The 19,680-nt window shown below is 41.8% G+C and overlaps 1 protein-coding gene across 4 annotated transcripts in view; it reads right to left on the bottom strand.

Annotated features, from left to right (window-relative positions):
• LOC108933886 (agrin-like) overlaps positions 1–19,680 on the bottom strand; it is a 210,151-nt gene that overhangs the window by 21,687 nt on the left and 168,784 nt on the right. For all 4 annotated transcript variants that reach the window (XM_029246878.1, XM_029246873.1, XM_029246888.1 and 1 more), the window contains 7 exons: positions 18,109–18,234; positions 16,398–16,525; positions 7,693–7,807; positions 6,632–6,751; positions 6,159–6,470; positions 5,461–5,653; positions 4,753–4,968 (listed from right to left, as the gene is read on the bottom strand). In XM_029246878.1, the coding sequence (XP_029102711.1) occupies positions 4,753–4,968; positions 5,461–5,653; positions 6,159–6,470; positions 6,632–6,751; positions 7,693–7,807; positions 16,398–16,525; positions 18,109–18,234 (1,210 nt within the window). The remainder of the gene's footprint in view (positions 1–4,752; positions 4,969–5,460; positions 5,654–6,158; positions 6,471–6,631; positions 6,752–7,692; positions 7,808–16,397; positions 16,526–18,108; positions 18,235–19,680) is intronic.

Raw genomic sequence — 19,680 nt, forward strand, 5'->3', positions numbered from 1 at the left:
GTCTCAGCGAGTCGGAGCCTAACCTGGCAACACAGGGCACAAGGCTGAAGGGGGAGGAGACACACCCAGGACGGGACACCAGTCCGTCACAAGGCACCCCAAGCGGGACTGGAACCCCAGACCCACCAGAGAGCAGGAACAGGCCAAAGCCGCTGCGCCGCTGTGCCACCACGCCCTCCTGGGATATTTTATCATAATATAAAAGCTGTTAATGAAAATTAGTTTCTAATTATTCATAAAACTAACTAAGAGGCAGTTAAAAATGTAAAACAAAAAAAAAAAAAAAAAAAAAAAAAAAAATCAATATGCACCATTCAGGCTTGCGCATACCAGTAACACGAATACACAAGAGGACATACGTGGTGTGAGGAAGAGCGAGATGCTGGGGGGTATCTCTCCATGAGTGGAAGAGGGAAATACTCTGTGTACCTCACCTGTGAGCTCAGTTGGCGTTCAGTGATTTCACAGAAGTTAGTCATGCAGGGAAATCTATTTCTGTGTATCTTCTCCCCCCACTGCGCTAATGATTTACCCGAAAGCGATGCAACATAAATAGCAGGGCAAAATGCACCAATTAAAATTAGGTACAACTCTGAGAAAATATTTCAAATTTAACAGTTTGTGCAGGTCACATCATTTCTTTCTTTTGTTAAAATGTAAAGATCATACTCTCGACATCACAAGTATCGGAAATGAAGCAGGGGCATGTTAAATAACGTAACGCGGCAAAAACTGTGTATTTTGGAAAGCTTCTCAAGAGCATTATTGACATTGTGAGTCAGGTGTCACAGCTCTACAGCAAACAGCTGATTTCTGAAAAGTTTTTTGACAAAGATGGACATTTCAAAATGCGAGGCACCTCAGTTGTGCCCTGGTCAGTGTTTTGCACAAAAATTGCTCTGCGTGTGCCTGATACATTCCTCACTGGTATAGCAGTCTCTGCTCTATAGTGCCAGCAGGACTTGGCACACATGACTTTAAAACCAAATCAGAAGCTGTTTGGAGTTACAGGTCAGGACTGCACAACCTGCGTAATTTCAAAAACAGCTCCGTCATAAAATATTAAGCATCAATGTCGTTTCGCTTTTTGCAAACTTACAAACTTTTTTGTCTTACAAATAGTTTTCAGGTTAAAGAATTAAAATGAGCATGTTCGCACAAACCAAATTTTACCAGTCATATTTTCCGAATACCCGCTATATTTTAAAAATATTTCTCAAGGTTTCTCTATTGATTCCAATAAAAGCGAAGGTATAACTCTGTTGACTTGTTGTTCAGAAAATGTCTCAAAGTGTTTTTAAATATCAAAGAAGCAGAAAATCTAATATGCTGGACTTTCTTCAAGGTAAGTAGACAGATATATATGTCAAGCTTTACATATCTACCTGTAATGGTTTTGAAAGGCTTAAAGTTTAGAATGATGAGAATTATAATTTAAAACAGTCAAAGGAATAAGAACTATTATGAACAACAGGAAGAAAAAAGAAAAAGGGAGCAAGGACTAATAATAAAAAGTCAAACAAATGCATAAACTGTTAAGGTCGTCTCGGAAAGCCTAAAATAACTGAATGGCAATACCGTTGGAGAGTCGCTGGCTTGATCAATTTAAGATACATTTCTACTTCACGTGCCTGTTATGATTACCTTAAACACACAGATAACTCCTGAACACCAGCCAGAGTGCTGAATTCAATGATTATTAATTAATAAAACCATCACCTCTGGATTTACAAATTATTTAATCACATCTCTTTAATTTAATATGCCTAATCTTCCATTTCAGATGTAAAATACATAGCCGTTGAAGATTTAATGGCACAGAGAATGGAATTCTATGGGGAGTAGTTAAAAGAACTGCCGGAAAAAATTTTTGAAGCTTAAAAGTGCATCTTAGCTGCAAAGTGGTTGATTTTACTGCTTATCAAGTGTTTGTGCATTTCCAGTTTCAGCGTGATCGACCATCGGTTATTTTGCTCCTCTTGGAAAGAAACCAGCTCATCTGGGAGAAATTACAGCCTGGGTTGCTGCAAGCCAGCAATCTACAGCCATGTCTTATTCCAGCGCATGAAAAGCTTTCATCCTAACAAAGAACAAGCAGGGAACAGAAGCCGGAACATAAAAGCAGCAGAAAGGCACTGACAGTGAATTCTAATAATCATGCAACACATCACCGTGCTTCATACTTAAATGTTGCTTGCTGACATCAGAGGTTCTTTGTAATGTGTCTCTTCTTGACAGCCATGTCAAATATGCACCACAGTTGTCTAATAGATAACAGTTATGACACATAGGACTTGGAGTGTTAATTTGTTAGCTCTCTATCATTTCATTAAGCTTTTATACTAATATAGACAAGAAGAATTGTACTCTGGAGACAGCCTTGTGGACTGTTGTTCCTCAGGTTGATATTACCAGCTAGGGCATTAGCAGTTATCTTCTGTTAATATGGGTAATATTGACTAATCAATTATGGATGGAAGTGCTATCGAGTCACGTTCGACTCATCTCAACCACAGGCGTGGTTTCCAAGGCAATGGAGCAACGAAAGTGGTTTGCCAGTGCCGCCTTCTGTGTATGTCTGTGGGTGCAAACACAGGGAGAATCATGCAAGTACCATATACCCTGGACTGGATTGACCTCCATGCTCACCAAGCAGCTTGGGAGCTAGGAGGCATCAGCTGTACCTGCTATGGCACCATGTCCTCGATCATTTACAGATATAGGTACAGTATATGCACTCTGCAGTGTATAGTCTAGCTTAGAGCTATAGCATTTGCCTTGAGAAGCTGGTGCCAAGAATCCTGAGGTTAGGGACAGGGTTAAGGATTAGGGTTAGAGGCAATCGCTGTCGTACACGTGCTTCTTCAATTCTGACAACTTAATCACTTGTATGGAGCTGTTTTTAGGGAAGGAAAGCTGTTTGTGACACGTTCCATGGTCCTGCACAGTGTATAGCCTTAAGGTACAGGGTACTGGCTGTCAGGAAGGGAGGTGATGTGGTGGTTATGGTACTGTCCAGTCAGGTCCAAAGAGGTGCACTTTCAGTGCATAGTGGAGAAGGGCCCTTATCTGTAGGAATATCCATCTGCAGTATAATGTGGCATTATCTAGAATGTGACTTTGTTCTCATTGAGAATATACACAAAAGACCATCTTGTTAACTTATTGTGTCAGGCTTGGAAGCAGACAAACTCAGAGCACACGATGTAACCCCTACAGTTAAACGTGTACTCTGTGTACCCCTGCACAGTTCTTTCTTTCTTCACGCAAAATCTGTAGGATATAAAGCTGTTACTTTAAATAAAAGATGAATATCACCATATTATTTCACAGGAAAGAATAGTTCATATGTAGAAAAATATATGTAATCTGTATTTTCTGCATTTTGTGCAATATGCTAAGGGAAGTCCATGGCACCTAAACCACACATTTCCTTAGAAACAGGCAATTTAGAAGTACCTTGAGAATGTCACTGGGAGCAGCAAAACAAAAACGACCATAACTCTACTGCTGAATATTACACACACACACACACACACACACACACACACACACACACACACACACACACACACAGAGTCTGAAACTGCTTGTCCCAAGCAGGGTCGCAGCAAGCTGAAGCTTAACCCGGCAACACAAGGGGCAAGGCAGGAAGGGGGAGGGGACACACCCAGGACGGGATGCCAGTCCGCCACAAGGCACCCTAAGCAGGACTCGAACCCTAGACCCACCAGAGAGCAGGCCCCGGCCAAACTTGCTGCACCGCTGTGTCGCCGTGCCCCCCCGAATATTACTACAACTACTAATATTACTACATATTACTAATATCAACAATAAAATACCACTCTTAGTGTTACTGTTGTTAGAAGTGGTAGCACCTACTGCTGACAATAATAACTCTTTTGTGCCAGAATTTATTAGCTGCTAATTTGTGAATACACACACACACACATTTTCAGAACCGCTTGTCCCATACGGGGTTGCGGGGAACCGGAGCCTAACCCGGCAACTTAGGGCGTAAGGCCGGAGGGGGCGGGGACACACCCAGGACGGGACACCCGTCCATCACAGGACGCCCTAAGTGGGACTCGAACCCCAGACCCACCAGAGAGCAGGACCCGGTCCAACCCACTGCGCCACCGCGCCCCCCGTATTTGTGAATATTGACAGCTAATAATTTATACACACACGGACACACAGATACACAGACACACCATTTCTAAACATTTAAAACAAACCAAAAAAGGCAGTGTGCCACAGGCTTCAGAGTAAACACAGTGAAATAAATAGCACCGGTTCTCTGTGACGGCAAGATTTTGCATACCTAAAGATATGTCTACTGTCTGAGTGGCAAAAAAAGATGCAAAGACCTTGACATGAAAAGATTTATGAAGCATTTTCCCTGTTTTAAAAACTCTGCACATGCACAGACCACTAACACCGCAAAAAAGAATAAACATGGAGGTCAAAGTCCGTTATAATTCTGCCAGTACCTCTGACATGGTGACATTTTTTTGAATATCTCAGGATCATCAACACAATTTGCATGTTGCTACTTTCCCAAGAAAACAAAAAGGCACCTACGTTTAAAAAATGACTCCTAGAAATGTCATAGGACTGTGTTTAAATGTAAGACCCTGTGGCAGGTAGTGAGGTGGGGATAACATGGCCCAGATGTCATAGGACTGTGAAGGTGCATGCTGGGTACTAAGTTGGGGACAACGTGGCTGAGAAGTAAAGAAAGGCTCTCACTCCTGCAGCAGTTCCTCCGGCACACCCCCAACAAAGAGGTCTGTGTCCAGGTTCAGGCCATCAGTACCAGGGGGGCTCTCTCCCTCGATGTATGGCTCGCTGTCCACACTAAGCATGGCATTGCGTCGGTTCCTGGTCACCACCAGCTGATGCCAGCGGCCCAGCCTCACGCGAACACGGCTGACCAGCGTGCCTGTGCCAGAGCCTGTGTTAAACCTATGGATGCAGAGCCCACCACACGCAATTACAATACATTCACACAAAAACATTACGTTTTGCTTTAATGAACTCAGAAGGCAGACAAAAGTGCACCTGCTTGTCAGACAGAATAAAGCTAAATGTGATCATTTAAAAGTGAAATAAGAATAACATTGGATTACACTTAAAGTATAGAAAGGGATCAAATGTAGAATTTTATTCTACAATTTGCCTTTTATTCCTTTGAGAAGTAATAATAATAATAATAAATGGATAGGTGCAAGAACTTAGGACTTGGGGATACTAAATACAGTACTATGTGTGGTGCCCCTAAGAAAAGTCTAAACAAACATCCCACAGCAAAAGTCATTTCCATGGACAGTTTTCCCCATTAATGAAAACATGGAAAGGAGATCGGAGAGGGACAAAACACACTACACCATGACGCAGCCCTCTTAGAGACCTGGAAATCTTTCATGACAGCTCAGTTATCTGCTCTCGTCCACCAACCTGAGCTGTACGTGGCCAGACAGCAGTGCCAGTGACAGGAAGTCCTTCTTGCCATTCTGCCCATTGAAGAGCAGCAAGCCTGTGGTCTCGAAGGTGCGGAACTCCATGGCGATGCGTACCGTGTGGTACGCCTTCATGGTGGGGAAAGCCAGATAAGACTTCCCCCCAAAGGCAGGGATGAAGTACTTAATCACTGCAAAGCAAGGTGGGGGGGTGTGGGGAATATAGGTGCAAAGGTCATAGATAGTGAGAGGACTTATACTATGAGAAACGCAATAATGACTAATAGGCTTGTCATGTTAATTTAGGATTCGTGAAACATGCCCTTGCAGTAGTATAATTTAGTGCAATTGTCTGCTGTCATACCTGCCCTTGTATTTGTGAAGTGGCCAGGGATGAATGCTTGATAATTGCCTTGGTGTTTCAGCTACAGTACGCTGCCTTATACAGAAATAGCACGGAGCACACCACTTATTTTAACAGAATGCAAGATGACTGACTGGAGATGGTCTAAAACAACTCATATTGATTATCATTCATTGCCATTACTCTTGGCTGAGCTTTAGTTAAAATTATTATGTCAGCATATCCACTGGGGCTTGAACAGCTCAGTGTAAACATGTCTAGGTGTGGATAGTTTATCAAGTCATTTATAGTGCTTTAAGGTCCCAGGTAGATGCTTTTCCCAGGAGACCCACCTTTCTCACAAACCACACCTCCTCTTCCTGCAGGACAGATGCAGGTGAAATCATGGCCATCATCTTCGCAGGTTCCTCCATGCTGGCAGGGGTGCGATTTGCATGGCTGTGAAGGCTGGGGTGGCTTCATCACCTTGGGCATCAACTTGGGCCTGAAAGGTGTGGTGGCGTAGTGAAACAAAGAGGCAGTGGCAGTAGCTGTTGCCACCGGGGAGGGCGTAGTGGTCCTCCGGCTGGTGGTGGGCCGACGGGTGGTCGGCGATATGGTGGTGGTGGTTGCAGTGGTGGTGAAAAATGGAAGGGTGGAGAGACCTGTAGAAGACAACAACTGAATAAATCATCTGAAGCATGTTGTCATGGCAAGCTGTAGCATTTTTACTGTGCAAGAAATCTGGGACTGATCTTAAGACTTGAAAGCCAATGTCAGAAAAATTGTAAGTATGTATATAGTATGAAAGTTTTTCTTGAATTACCATAGACGCTGAATCGAATGTTCTCTTCCACCGGCTTCCTCACAACTATAGCTGTGGCTTTAGTGGTCCTGAGCACTTTTAGGAGTGCTTGCTCAACATCTTCCACAGTGAACCTGGTGTCTGGGGCACAATGAGAATTTGAGGAGCAACTTGTTTAGCAGCCATGTGAAGCCAGGTCTGCACATTTGTAGTTAGAGCAATGGACCTGTCTTCAAAAAGGAAGAAGATGGAGAAGGAACTCTGTGGAGATAAGGCACTAGGTCTGGTTGAACCAGCAGAAAGAAATCCCAGGCGAAAACAAGGTAGGAGTTCACAGTGAAGATAAGGGAGGAGTTCTACAAGAAGCAGCAAGGACCAGTTCTGGCTGAAGGACAGGAAGGAGTTTGTAGGATAAGAGCTCTGGACACAGATAAGGGAGGATTTCTAGCAAGTAGTTCTTAGAGAAAAAAGGGTGGAGATCTGAGTGGAAATAAGGGTAGAGTTCCAGGAGGAGATAAGGGCAGAGCTACGGGTGGAGCTCTGGCTGGAGACAAGGGAGGATCTATGAGTGGAGATAAAGGCGGAGCTCTGGTTACAGATAAGGGAGGAGCAATGGGAGGTAGAAGGAAACAGGAATGGAAAAGTCTCAGCTGCTCAGTTATACAGCACTCTGAATATTCGTATAAAACAGCCTTGTCCAGAAGAAAAAAGCACAGCGCTCTTCAAAGAGCTTTTCCTTCTGCTGACTTTGAGAACAGACCCTGCAAAAACAGTACCCCAGGGATACCTTGAACAGCAGTACAGTTCCCACTTTAAAATGTTGCAAATTACACAAAAGAACACATTTCGGTCTCCTGGCTGGAGACTGGGTTCAGTTCTTGGGAAAATTCTATTGAATTGTACAGCTGTTATTAGACTTACACTAAAAGCTCTTGATACAGGGTTTTCATATACCTTGGCTGGGGCTGTATAACCTTGGACTAAAATAACCTTCCACAAAAGTCATGTAATTTTACATGGGTCAACATGGACCACAAATGCTAACTCATTTTAATAGGGAATTTTTTTGTAATTCTTTTTACCTGGGTCAAGATGAACCTCCACAAAAGCCAAGATGGAACTACTGGGAGCCAGATTTCGAACTCTCACGCTCTTAAAGTCCTTTTGTACACTTGACTTCCGGTATAACTCATTGAGCTAAGGAAGAAAAAAGCAAGAAAGAAAGATATGTTTACATAGCTAATAGCCACAGAAATACTTGAGCAATACTGAAAACTCAATAAACATTTTCACGTGAAATACACTCGTACTGTTTTCCAGGCCAAATCTGCTCACCTAGTTAACTGAAAAAAATACTCATCTATTCTCCCGAGAACGATAATGTACGTTGTATATGCCATCTATTACACGCACATGAGTTATTTTATGTGATTAAGCCAGTTACTCTCTTAGTGTGTGTTCTTTCTTGTGGTCTGGGAAGAAGATCAGCAGCTCTGCTCTCAACACACATACAGGCGTATTAAGACCTCCTTACCTTTGGGAAGAAGTATTATACCAGTCTGACAGGAAAGATGGCAACCCCTCCTTGGTAATGCTACCTTTAGACCAAACCCACACTGAGGGTGTCTGTCTGGTGTCCCCAGTCAGAAAAAAATATGTACAAAAGGACCCACCAAAGAGGATGCATTATCTTACTAAAAGATGTTCTTTTTCCATTTTCCATCAGAAGTGCTCCAGATAAAGGGGTACATCATGGAAACAAGGGTTTGTAAAGCCTCCTTTTCTGTTGGCTGCTATATGATCTCTAGCTGATCTCTAGACGAACTCCCTGTTTGTTCAGAAGGAGTGCAGCAGATTGTAAACACTGCTATTCTACTTGGAAGTTGTCTGAGGTGAGCAGAGAGCCCATATTGTTATGATACAGTAAGCTGACAGGTGCCTTCTGCTGAAGTAATGTTTACATACAGTCTGGCAAGCAGAAATAAGTGGCAGGATAGTTAATCACTGAAGGATAACATGATTTTTCCGCTGTCTTCCAATACCAGATTTTCACTTGTGCTGTTGTGCAGCAGAGGTGTATTAATACACCCGAGAGGCTTGTGAAACCACTTCCACAAATGGTAAACAGCACCTTGTGCTATAAAATTAATGTAAAATGATTAGCTTGGCTCTGACTATGATTAAATCCATATTCATTTAAACAAGCTTGGAAAGATTAGGTTAAATGCATTACAGGGTCATGCTGAAAGTATTGGACATTGTTAACAATACAGAAATATCAAGTAGGGGAAACAGCCAGAAACAAAACGGAATGTTATTACCGGGTTTGACAAAGAAGAAAAAACTCACAAAACATTTTTGATCCAGCTACTGTAACTATATTTTGTGTATTTTAACTAAGAAGTTTTTGAATTTACACGTGTTGCTGTATGTTTTATGTATGTATGTATGTATGTATTATACTGATATAGTAGAGACACTATTATAATGTTGAGCACATTACTGATTTCAATCCATTAACTAAATTGGAATGACAAAAATCCTTTGATTTTGTTTGCGTTGTAAAAACGTAACAGAAAAAAATGTTTGCAGTGACTGCGAAAACTTATCTTAATCAAAAATGCAGCTGTGGATCTCTGTCTAAAACCAAGCAAGGTCCTGATTCCAAAGGAATTACAGGAGGTGAAATTAGCAGATCATCCAAACTCATGCAAACCTGGAGGGCAGGTCTGTCAAGCCCAAGGGGCATTTGCTATGACCTTTAATTGTACTCATGAATTGGCAAAATTCATGAATATAATTTATCATTTGAAGTGCTCATACATGTTAAATGCAGACCAGCCACATATTGTAAAGTTGTCAGTTACTAGTAAATGCTGGTCATTTCAACAATACTATCATGACATTCTGCTTAATGGTTAATGGTTCAGAGGGTCCAGAGCGAGGAGTCGAACACTGGTAGCCGAGATGACGTCTTTCAAAAGAATGGAGTCCCCGTTCCATGTAAGTTCCGCCCTGAATGTATCATCAGACGGCATACCCTACGTGCTGTGTATCATGTAATATATACTGCTTAATTGCACCTCCTGAAATTGTTAAACATTTCATTTGCTCGAAATGTGTGACAAATAACGACTTGGTGTGAAAAGTCAGTGATTTAGAAGAGTGCAATAAGAACTTGATTTCTATTCAAGAAATGAAGAGTTGGATGGACTTGGTGTGTCCCGATGCCTCCGTGGTGTCGAACTTGGCGTCGACACTTACAGGCCCCAGTACAGGTAATGAGAAGCTGGGTACCCCGGACCACTCTCATGGCGACTGGGTTACTGTTCGGAGTAAGTTGAATAAAGCGAAGCCTAAGCCACAGGTTCCTGGTTTGGGTTCGCCCGTCCAAATCCAAAACAGATATTCGGCTCTAAGGAGTTGACATAATAATAATAATAATAATAATAATAATAATAATGTGCTTATTTTGGTGGATTCGGCTATCCAAAATGTTATGGCTCGGGGGCCTGGTAATTGAAGTGTAAAGGTGAAGTGTTTCCCACGTGCGCATGTCCGACATGGAGGCTCGTGTCAGTTCTCTGGCTGATAATGCCGTGTCAACTATTATGGTACATGTTGGTGGTAATGATATTCATTACCAGCAATCTGAGTTGTTAAAGAGCCGCTTTATTTATATGTGTAATAAAGCCAGAAGGAAATGTCAGAATCTAATAGTGTCCAGTCCATTACCTAGATTCTTCATAGTGTACAGTAGACTGGTGTCCTTTAACAGGTGGTTTGAGACGTGGTGCTGCTCTAATCGCATTTCATTCGTTAATAACTGACATGATTTCTGGGAAAGGTCCAGGTTTTTCTACATGGTCTACACCTCAACTGAAGAGGTTTGTTTGTTCTTGGCCTGCAAGTTGTAGGACTATCTCAGCCATGGGTCATCTCCTTTAGCAATTGTGTATATTGATGGGTCTGTTACTCGTTCTGGGACCAGTGGTCATTTCTCATGTGATAGGGTTTCTTGTGCCTTGTCCAGTGTGGGCCTCAAAACTTTAAATAACAGCGTTAATTGCAGCCAAAACATACTAACTATTATAAGACCATGGCGTTTAATTAGACTTAGTGATAGGAGCACTTGCACTGGAAACCTAAAATACGTTAAAGCAAATACTCTCAACCTACCACCGAGGCCAAACTGCAGTATAAAATGCTGACTGTTAAATATTTTTTCTCTAACAAGTAAAGCTGCTCTAGCAAATGACTTAGTATTAAGTCACAAGTCCGATCTCTTCTTTCTTACTGAAATCTGGCTCGGTGAGTCCTACACGATTCTGCTAACAGAAGCTGCTCCTGACGGATATAATTATTTCCATAAATCTCATTTTGTATGTCGTGGAGATGAGTCGGTGTTCTTTTCAATAATAGATTACAAATAACACAGAGAAATCGTGATAATTTTGCCTCATTTGAAGTTCTAGAGCAATATTTAAAGGTTTAACCCAATATATTTATATTCCCTATTTACCGCTCACCTGGACTGTACTTGAGGAATTTAGTAACTTTATAACCAATTTAATCATTACTCATGACAACATTATCTTAACGGGTGACTTCAAAATTCATACAGACATGATATCGGATAGTCTTGCTAATAGTTTTATGTTTCTCTTAAATTCCGTCAGTTTTAGTCAAGTTGTTAACAGTCCTACTCATTCCCGTAACCATATGTTCGATCTCGTCATAACCTACGGCATAGATGTTCATCATGTAAGTATTATTCCTTTAAACGAGACTATTTCCAGTCATTACTTATTAACCTTTGATCTACACCTGCTGGTGCTGTCTGACAATTATTGATTCTTATATCCAAAATCGTGTGATATATTGATGAAAATACTACTGCTAAAATTATCGATTACATGGGCAAATCTGATTTTGGAATGAGCGTAGTCGTCAATCAAATGGCTTTTGAGTATAATTCAGTGGTGAAATTCGACTTAGATTTTGCGGCTCCACCAAAAACTAAATCTATTCGAACTATTAAAAACTCACCGTGATTCAACGAATCAACTCGTGCAATACAGTTAGAATGTGCTAAATTACAGTGTAAATGGCATTCAACTAAACTAAATGTTTATTATGTAGCCTTGTCCAATTTTCTAAAAAAGTATAGAAAAGCACTTTTTCATGCCAGATCCGAATAGCCGAAGTCAACTGATGAAAATCAGAAAAACCCTTGCTTCTTGTTTAATACCATTGCTTACTTCACTGGTAAACACAAAGGCAATCAATGAATTTCTGCTTCCATTACATGATGAATTTATGTAATTTTTCAATAATAAATTAGAGAATATCCGGGCATGCATTGTGAACTCTAGTTTGGTCTTATCCAGCGTAAGTGGTTCTGATGATGATAAACATTATTTGCTGTCCACATTGTTTCAGTACCTTGACGTAATAACTGTAGAGGAAATTATCATGGTAATTTGCTCTATGAAAGATACTACCTGTCCTTTAGACCCAAGCCCCACTAAATTACTGAAGCTGCAGTTTCCATGTTCGCGACACTTATTGTTAATATTGTAAACAAGTTACTTAGTGGCTGTGTTCTGAAAGCTTTTAAAGTCGCCATTATTAGACCTTGACTAAAGAAATATGATCTGGATTGTAATAACCCAAGTAAATATAGACCCATCTCCACTCCAATCTACAGTTTTTATCCAAAATTTTTAAAAAAGATCGTAGCTTCCCAAATTGTGAAATATATATTAATCATGATAATATATTTGAAAAATTTCAGTCTGGTTTCCACACTGGTCACAGCACTGAAACAGCGCTCACACATGTTTTTAATGATATTCTCATCTCCTCTGATGCTGGTCAGATCTCTATTGTTCTATTATTGCACTTGAGTGCTGCATTTCATACTGTAGACCATAGTAGACTTGAAAACCTGGTTGGCCTAAGGGCTACTGTCCTGAAGTGTTTTGATTCATATTTACCTAACCGTGAACAATTTGTTTTGAAAACGGATGACTGCACCCCCTCCATATCAACTACGGTTAGATATGGTGTGCCTCAAGGCTCTGTATTGGGTCCATTACTGTTCCCACTGTATGTTACCCTTGAGTGTCATTATTTGGAAACACAATGTGAGTTTCCAGTCATATGCTGATGATACACAACTATATGAGTAAAATTTTTTTTATCTCTAAATGCTAATAAAACAGAAGTACCTGTTGTTGGGTGGTGATGCCAAAACTCTTGACACAATCACACCAATCTTTACCACAAATGGTATTAGCTTCAAGTGTACAGATTGTGTCAGTGATTTGGGTGTCCTGATGGAGGGAAAGCTGTCATTTATATCTCATGTAAATGCTTTGACTAAGTCGTGCTTCCTTTAGTTAAGAAACAGCTAAATTACAGCAATTCCTGTGTAGCCAGGATGCCGAGAAAGTACTTCATGCTTTTGTTTAAAGTAGGCTGGACTACAGTAATGTTTTATTATCGAGTTGTCCACACCAGACTGTATCTAGGCCACAGTTGGTACAAAATGCGGCTGTGAGAATCGTCACCAGAACTCGGAAGTACGACCAGTACTTAAATTGCTGCATTGGCAAATCCTACGTTTGACCTATAAGGCAGTACATGGCATTGCTCCAGCCTACCTTTGTGATATTATTGATTCTTATATCGCAGGACGATATTTTCGTTCATTGGATGCAGGTTACCTTAAAGTACCTGTGATCGATAAGACCTCAGTAGGAGGTCACACCTTTAGTTATTGAGCACCTGAACTGTGGAATAGTCTACCAGTTACTGTCAGAAGTGTCCTGTCTGTCTCAGTCTTCAAATCCAGACTAAAGATTTACATGTTTACTCAGGCATTTCACCTCGAAATGTAATTCCACTTAGCTTACTGAACTGGGAAATCAAGCTACCATACAGCAACAATGCCATTGTTACCTGTAAACTTACTTAGAAGTCCTGTTTAATCTAGAATGCCCAGGAGGGGTGGGCAGCCACTGGCACTTGGACCCCCAGAGGTATTTTTCTCCCTCGCCCTTTAGTTGGGAGTTTTTGTTCCTTTCCTCCGTGGCCAGAAGGCTTACTTATAGCCCTATAGAAGCATTGTATTACAATAGTCTGTAGTCAACTGTCTTTGTTTCTTTGTTCTGATGTTTTTTTTTGCCTTATGCCTGTGTTAAAGCGCTATGTGTCACTGCGTGATAACAGTGCTCTATAAAAATAAATTGAATTGAATGGTTGTACTTTCTGCACTACATTTTGTGCTCTCTCCACCAAAGGCTGTGGGAGTTTTAGCCCCATAGGCTAATTAAGTCCTCCAAGTCGTCCACGTAGCATCGACATCCTATGCCAGCAAAGCTTCTAAAGGGTCTCCTTTCTTCTATGTCACATCAAAATGACAAAGTTCTAAGCAGGACATAAAGCTCATTTGGATCTTGCTACATTTAATAAATTCAGGCTCATCTCTAGACCACCTTTTCTCAAAGGTTTTAAATAAAGCTGTTTGAACAATATATTTGATGCATTTGTAAAATTACATTTAGGCTTCTGGTCTTGTCATAGCAGTGAGATGGTACCTGTTATGTTGGTGATATACTGTTCAAAGTGCGACTTCTGAGATCCAAAGCCCTTACAGACATGCTGATCCCTATCTCACTCATACATGTCATCCTCCATATTACCCTCTTAAACTATATCGTTCATAAGTCTCTGGCTACTTAGAACTCCCAAAAATAGATTCAAAGTTGATTTCAAGGCTAAAGAATTTCCTTGAGGGAGCCCAGCTTTAGAGAATAACACACCTGCCTCAGGCCAAAAATGAGAGATACACTTAGTGTTGAAGTCTGAGATTTCAGCTGCACAGGTTTCATTTGCAGCACTCCTACGTATTTATCCTGCATGTGCTTAAAATGCACAATGCTGGATTACAAAAACTACTCATGTCTGTTATTGCTGCAAAGTCCAAGATGGCATGCCAGCAACCAGGACCTGCATGGGAACAGGACCATCTGCTACCCTCAAACCCTGTCTGTGTTGGACATCATCGCCACATCACATCATTTAGGGACCTTGGAGTAGTAAAAAATATCAGTAGCATTGTCTTCACTTACACAAAAGAATTCATCTCAACTAATTGTCCAAACAAGATTTTCTCTGAGTAGTACTCAACTGCCTTGTTTTAGGGGTCAGGGAATAATTTAATTTTTTTTTTCCAATTCCCTCTGGAAAATCACCTGTACAGCACATTGTGACAGCTTGTTTGAAAAAAAGAAGAAAAAAAAAAAAGTGCCACGCTAAATAAAATCTGATTGATTGATTTGCATAACAATATGAACACTGCTTACAGCTGGCGGATGCTGCAAGAAAGAAGCTGCAGGATCTTTGCATTCTGCTGCTCAATGCATTCCAATCAGACTGAGAAGACATCAGGTCACTGAGGTCAGTCAGTGTGGAAGGCACTGAATGCTCGTTGAATAACCAATGTGGTACACTTGTCAGCTACTTTCCTCTCAGACTCATGTATAAGAATTGGGCAAAAAAATGCCTGTAAATAATGTATTTCCTCTAGCCACATAAACTGTATGGGAAATAAAATGTACCAAGATAGTTGCACAGTTATTCCTAATGTGATGTGACCTATTCTCTCAGTATCCATCTGAGGTTTGCGTCTTGAAGTTTTCTTTAAGACCAAGCTTGGAACGAATTAGTGCCAGCTGGCTATTGATCATTTAAACAGATGGTCATTCTGAATTCTGTGAACAATATTCACTCAAAGATGGCATTCCACAAAACATTCTGAAATTTGATTTTTGTTGCTGCATTTGTTCAGCCAAACCTGAAAAAGCTCTTTCTCAACTATGAAGGAGACCGACATCAGTCTCTGCTGCAAAAAGGCAATATGTCCACACAGATGACACATGAACGACAGCTTTCAGAGCGATAACAGAAATCTATTTGTGGAGTTATCTGTATGTAATAGTTCAATCAATGTTCGTTTATGTCCCATTTATTTTCTTGAGTGCTCAAACATTAAGCACGTAAAACAAAAGGCGGACATGTAATATCTTCAAGAAATAAAGCAGCAGCACAGTGTCACACCCTCTCAGGTGCCATGCAGTAGCACACACCGGGACGGCCATGTTCATTTCACAAAACAGAGAGCTTCTTTCTTGCTGCAAGTGTGATGGCCTGTTCTCATAAATCCAATAACCTTGCTGGCAGAATCCAAGGCAGAATTTAAGGCTGTCATGCTTTCTCAGCTGTCAGCAAGTACACAGTGCTAACAGTGAATGACTTGGAAATAATAGGGGGAATATAAATTGCCACAAGGGTTTCAATATCCACTCAGAGGGTTTTTGTTAGTCAGTACATACGAGTAGGTCAAAATTGTCTTTGTTCCATTAAAAAAAGCGTACTGAAGAAATTATTTTCTTTTGGTAATTCCAGAGTAAAACCTGATAACTCAATTTCTTTATTTGTTATTAGCAATAACATTCAAATCACTAAGAATTAACACTGGTAGACTAAATTTTATGCATTCCTAAACTATTAAATTAAATTACTAAGTTTAAATATAAAAGGGTTTAACATTTAACGTTTCCAAAAATAGTCGTTTTGGAAATCGTTAACTAACTGAAACCTAACTGAAAAAGTGAAAGTGTCTGAATGAATAGATTACTGCAGGTCACCTGGCATTTGAGAATGTAGGTAGCTGGACATACAGCTTTATGAAAAACTGACACGAATCGCAAGCACTCACAGCACTCTCGATACTCCTGGCCGTCTCTCCAAAGAGCTCCGACTTGGGGTCTTCCATCTCTGGTGTGTAGAAGAGCTCCTGACCCTCCACCTGGTCTAGGTGAAGGAAGCCACTGAACTTCATGGTGGCTGCAAGGCAGGAATGTGTGTGTTCATCGCTGCCATGTTAACCACGATGGGTGCCACACACTACCTGTCCATTAAGACCGCAGTATGGAGGTTAGTAAGGAGGAGCAGTTGTGATGTTAGTGGCGGGCAGTGGTATGAGCTGGAGTGTCACTGCAGTAACTGGGGAATGGAGATGGAGCAGTGGGCACGAGTTTACCAGGCCACGACTCCCTGTCCTCCAGAAAGTCAGCTGAGACAGACAGAATTCAGTCACAAAAACACATTTAGCAGAGAGACAGACACACAAAGACAGCACGATGGCTAAGTAGGAGACAAACATCAAAACGAATGATAACACAGACTCAGATGCAGAAGAATAAAAAAAAAAACAAAAAAAAACTATCCATCGCTCCATGGCTGCTCTGATTGCCACAGTGTGGGAACCTTGTGCTGCAGGGTAAGTTCGTACTTGTTATTGCTATTCATTAAGTCCTGCTGTGGGAAATCCAGAATAGAAAAAGATTTAAGAAAAATCAAAACAAACAAATAAATACAAAAAGAACATTGAGCTGACAGACAACGGAAGGTGCGTGATGCAGAGGTCTCCAGATTTGTAATCAGTTGAAAAAATTGCCCAAATCAATCATGGCCTTGCTCTCTGGTTCCACACTGGGACTTGCAAGAGCACTTGTATGATTATCATGAAAGATAGCTGTAATTGTCTCCTAATCCCTGTGATGGGTGACTGACAGAACTTGGTTAAAATTGTACGATAAGGACCTATTTTTCCCTCATGTGCGCATCATCTGCATTCTGATCCTGACATAAAAGAGAAAATAACTCTGGAGATTTAAGAACAAACAGGCAAGAAAAGGCAGAATAGTAAATCGAACCCGAGACAGACAATGGGTGGGACGGAACTGCCGGCAGGAGGAAGCGACCATGAGAACGCTGCGACGGGCAGGCCGTGTTAACAGACGGACAAGGACACGCGGTTGACTGAGGTGTTGAGGAAGGACAAAGTTATTCCTTCCCTTCAGCTGAGGGGAACTCAAAAGGGCCCGACAACCCTGACGGAAGGACACCCGTGTGACGGAAGCCACAGCATCTCTCTCATCACGACTGGAGAACCAGAACGGGGTATTTTTACGTTATCGCTGAGAAACAGCGGCACTGATTAATTGACTTATCACTTACTTGCTTCTTCTTGCTCTCTCAATGGATGGAACGGTGTGTGGCACGTGCGTGCTCGCAACACCCTTATACTGTAGTTTTGCACGGTTACCAAAGTGCTTCACTCATCCACGCACCAGCGAGGATTCTGCATCACGTGTGAGACAAATCTATTTGTGCTCACTGACATATTTGTGCTCCCCGAGGCGTAACCGATCCCTTTCCTCCGAATAACAGGAGCGGAGCCATGCGAACCTTCATTGATTACTGCGTAGATTTTGACACCTTGGCGGTGGTAAAAAAAACAGAAGAAGAAGGCTGTACAAAGTGACGAAAACAGTGTACTCTTAACCTGAATGTGCAGTGTAAACCACTCATGGTGCTCTTACCCCCAACTGGGGCTAAACACGCATGGGGTGCTCCGCACTTACGAGGACAGTTGGTTCCCTCTGGATCGCTGGTGGTGGTCTGGCCATCGGGACAGCAGCCAAAGGGGCTGTTGTCACAGGACGAGCGGATCTCCGGGACCACGGGCACGATCACGGTCACGGTGGGCTCTGAGAAGAAGGTTAGGGAGAAATAGGGACAAGAGCGTCCCAGTTACCGGACTGCAACGATCAGCATTATTCAACACACAAGGAGTTAGAACCTGGCTAGGTCAAAGAACTTATTCTACTGACTCAACAACCTTTAAATGCTCAAGAGTTCATCTCAGATATTAATGTGCTGTATGAATAGTCTAAATATACAGTATGAAACAGCTTTTATGAACCGGGGTCACGTGAAAGTCCTTCACAACATGGAGACGCACTGTTTTCTGCCTGTAACCAATCAGCCCGTTAGCTCCTTAAATGTGTCTCGCTTACTATTATAAGGTACCTTGTGCACCCCAAAAGTTCATAGAGCTCGTATTGAGGAACACAGTAAGAGAACATGTTGATAGGTGATTTCAGCGCAATCATCAATCAGGGAGCATGCAATAGGTTTTCAGTCTGTCTCTGAGCCTCGGTCAGAGCAAGCTCAGTCAAAACCAGCGGGCATTTTCTTACACAACTCGCTGACGCAAAAGCACCCTATCGCAGGCCAGAGATGGATATCTCAGGGACTGTGGGATTAATCTGCCAAGATACAGCCCTGGGTTCTCAATCCGATGTTGCAAAATCAAGCAGATGCCGTTCCCTAGGGCGTCGGAATTTTACGCTTGCTTTTTATGGAAACGAGCGAATTATGCTGGACCTGTTTTTAAGGGGAACTTCTTAGCAGCATCTCAAGGCAAAAGCCAGTGTTCTTGGGTATAAGTAGCAACCAACAATGTTTTAAGATAATATGTCTGAGCAGTTATGCTATTGACTCATGAGGGAAACCGTTAGAGGAATCCGCACAACTCTTGACCTTTAGCCTTGAAAATCACACAACAGGGGAAACAGAGACAGAACAGCATGAAATACGAAGCAATCTAATCGTGGAATACTGTCTTTCATGCTCAATATCTGCAAGACACATCTTCACATCACAACTGATAAACGTACATAGCAGACATGGAATTGCACCTTTCAAGGTGAAAGCAAATAATAAAATTTCATTTACTTTCGACCATCTTTAAGACATCATTTGGCGGTCCTGTAGTAAATCTCCGAAACAGACCATTCCTGCATTCCCAAGACATGTAAGAAGGTCTCTGTCTTGTGTGCTATTCTCAGGGGGCTGTAGATTTAAGCCTGTCACAGATCAAAAATGGTCATAAAAAACAACGGCGCTGACATGCTAAACAAGCTGGGGATGCAGGGAGAGCCTTCAAGGCCAACCCGACCATGAGTCTGACTCTGTGAGGCGTGGAAAACGACTCTGGCACCGAATGGTGCCGCCGCAGCATGCCGGCGGCTCGGCTGTAAAACAGCCTCGTGCGTCCGCTGGCAGGTTTACGGCCCGGTCGCTATTGTCTCTGCGGAAGGAGGTCTGGGCTGCACCCCCGGCAGAGATCAGTGCCTGGCTTCCGTATTTCA

The sequence above is a fragment of the Scleropages formosus genome, chromosome 2 (genome assembly GCF_900964775.1).
Source record: "Scleropages formosus chromosome 2, fSclFor1.1, whole genome shotgun sequence".
Lineage (NCBI taxonomy): Eukaryota > Metazoa > Chordata > Actinopteri > Osteoglossiformes > Osteoglossidae > Scleropages > Scleropages formosus.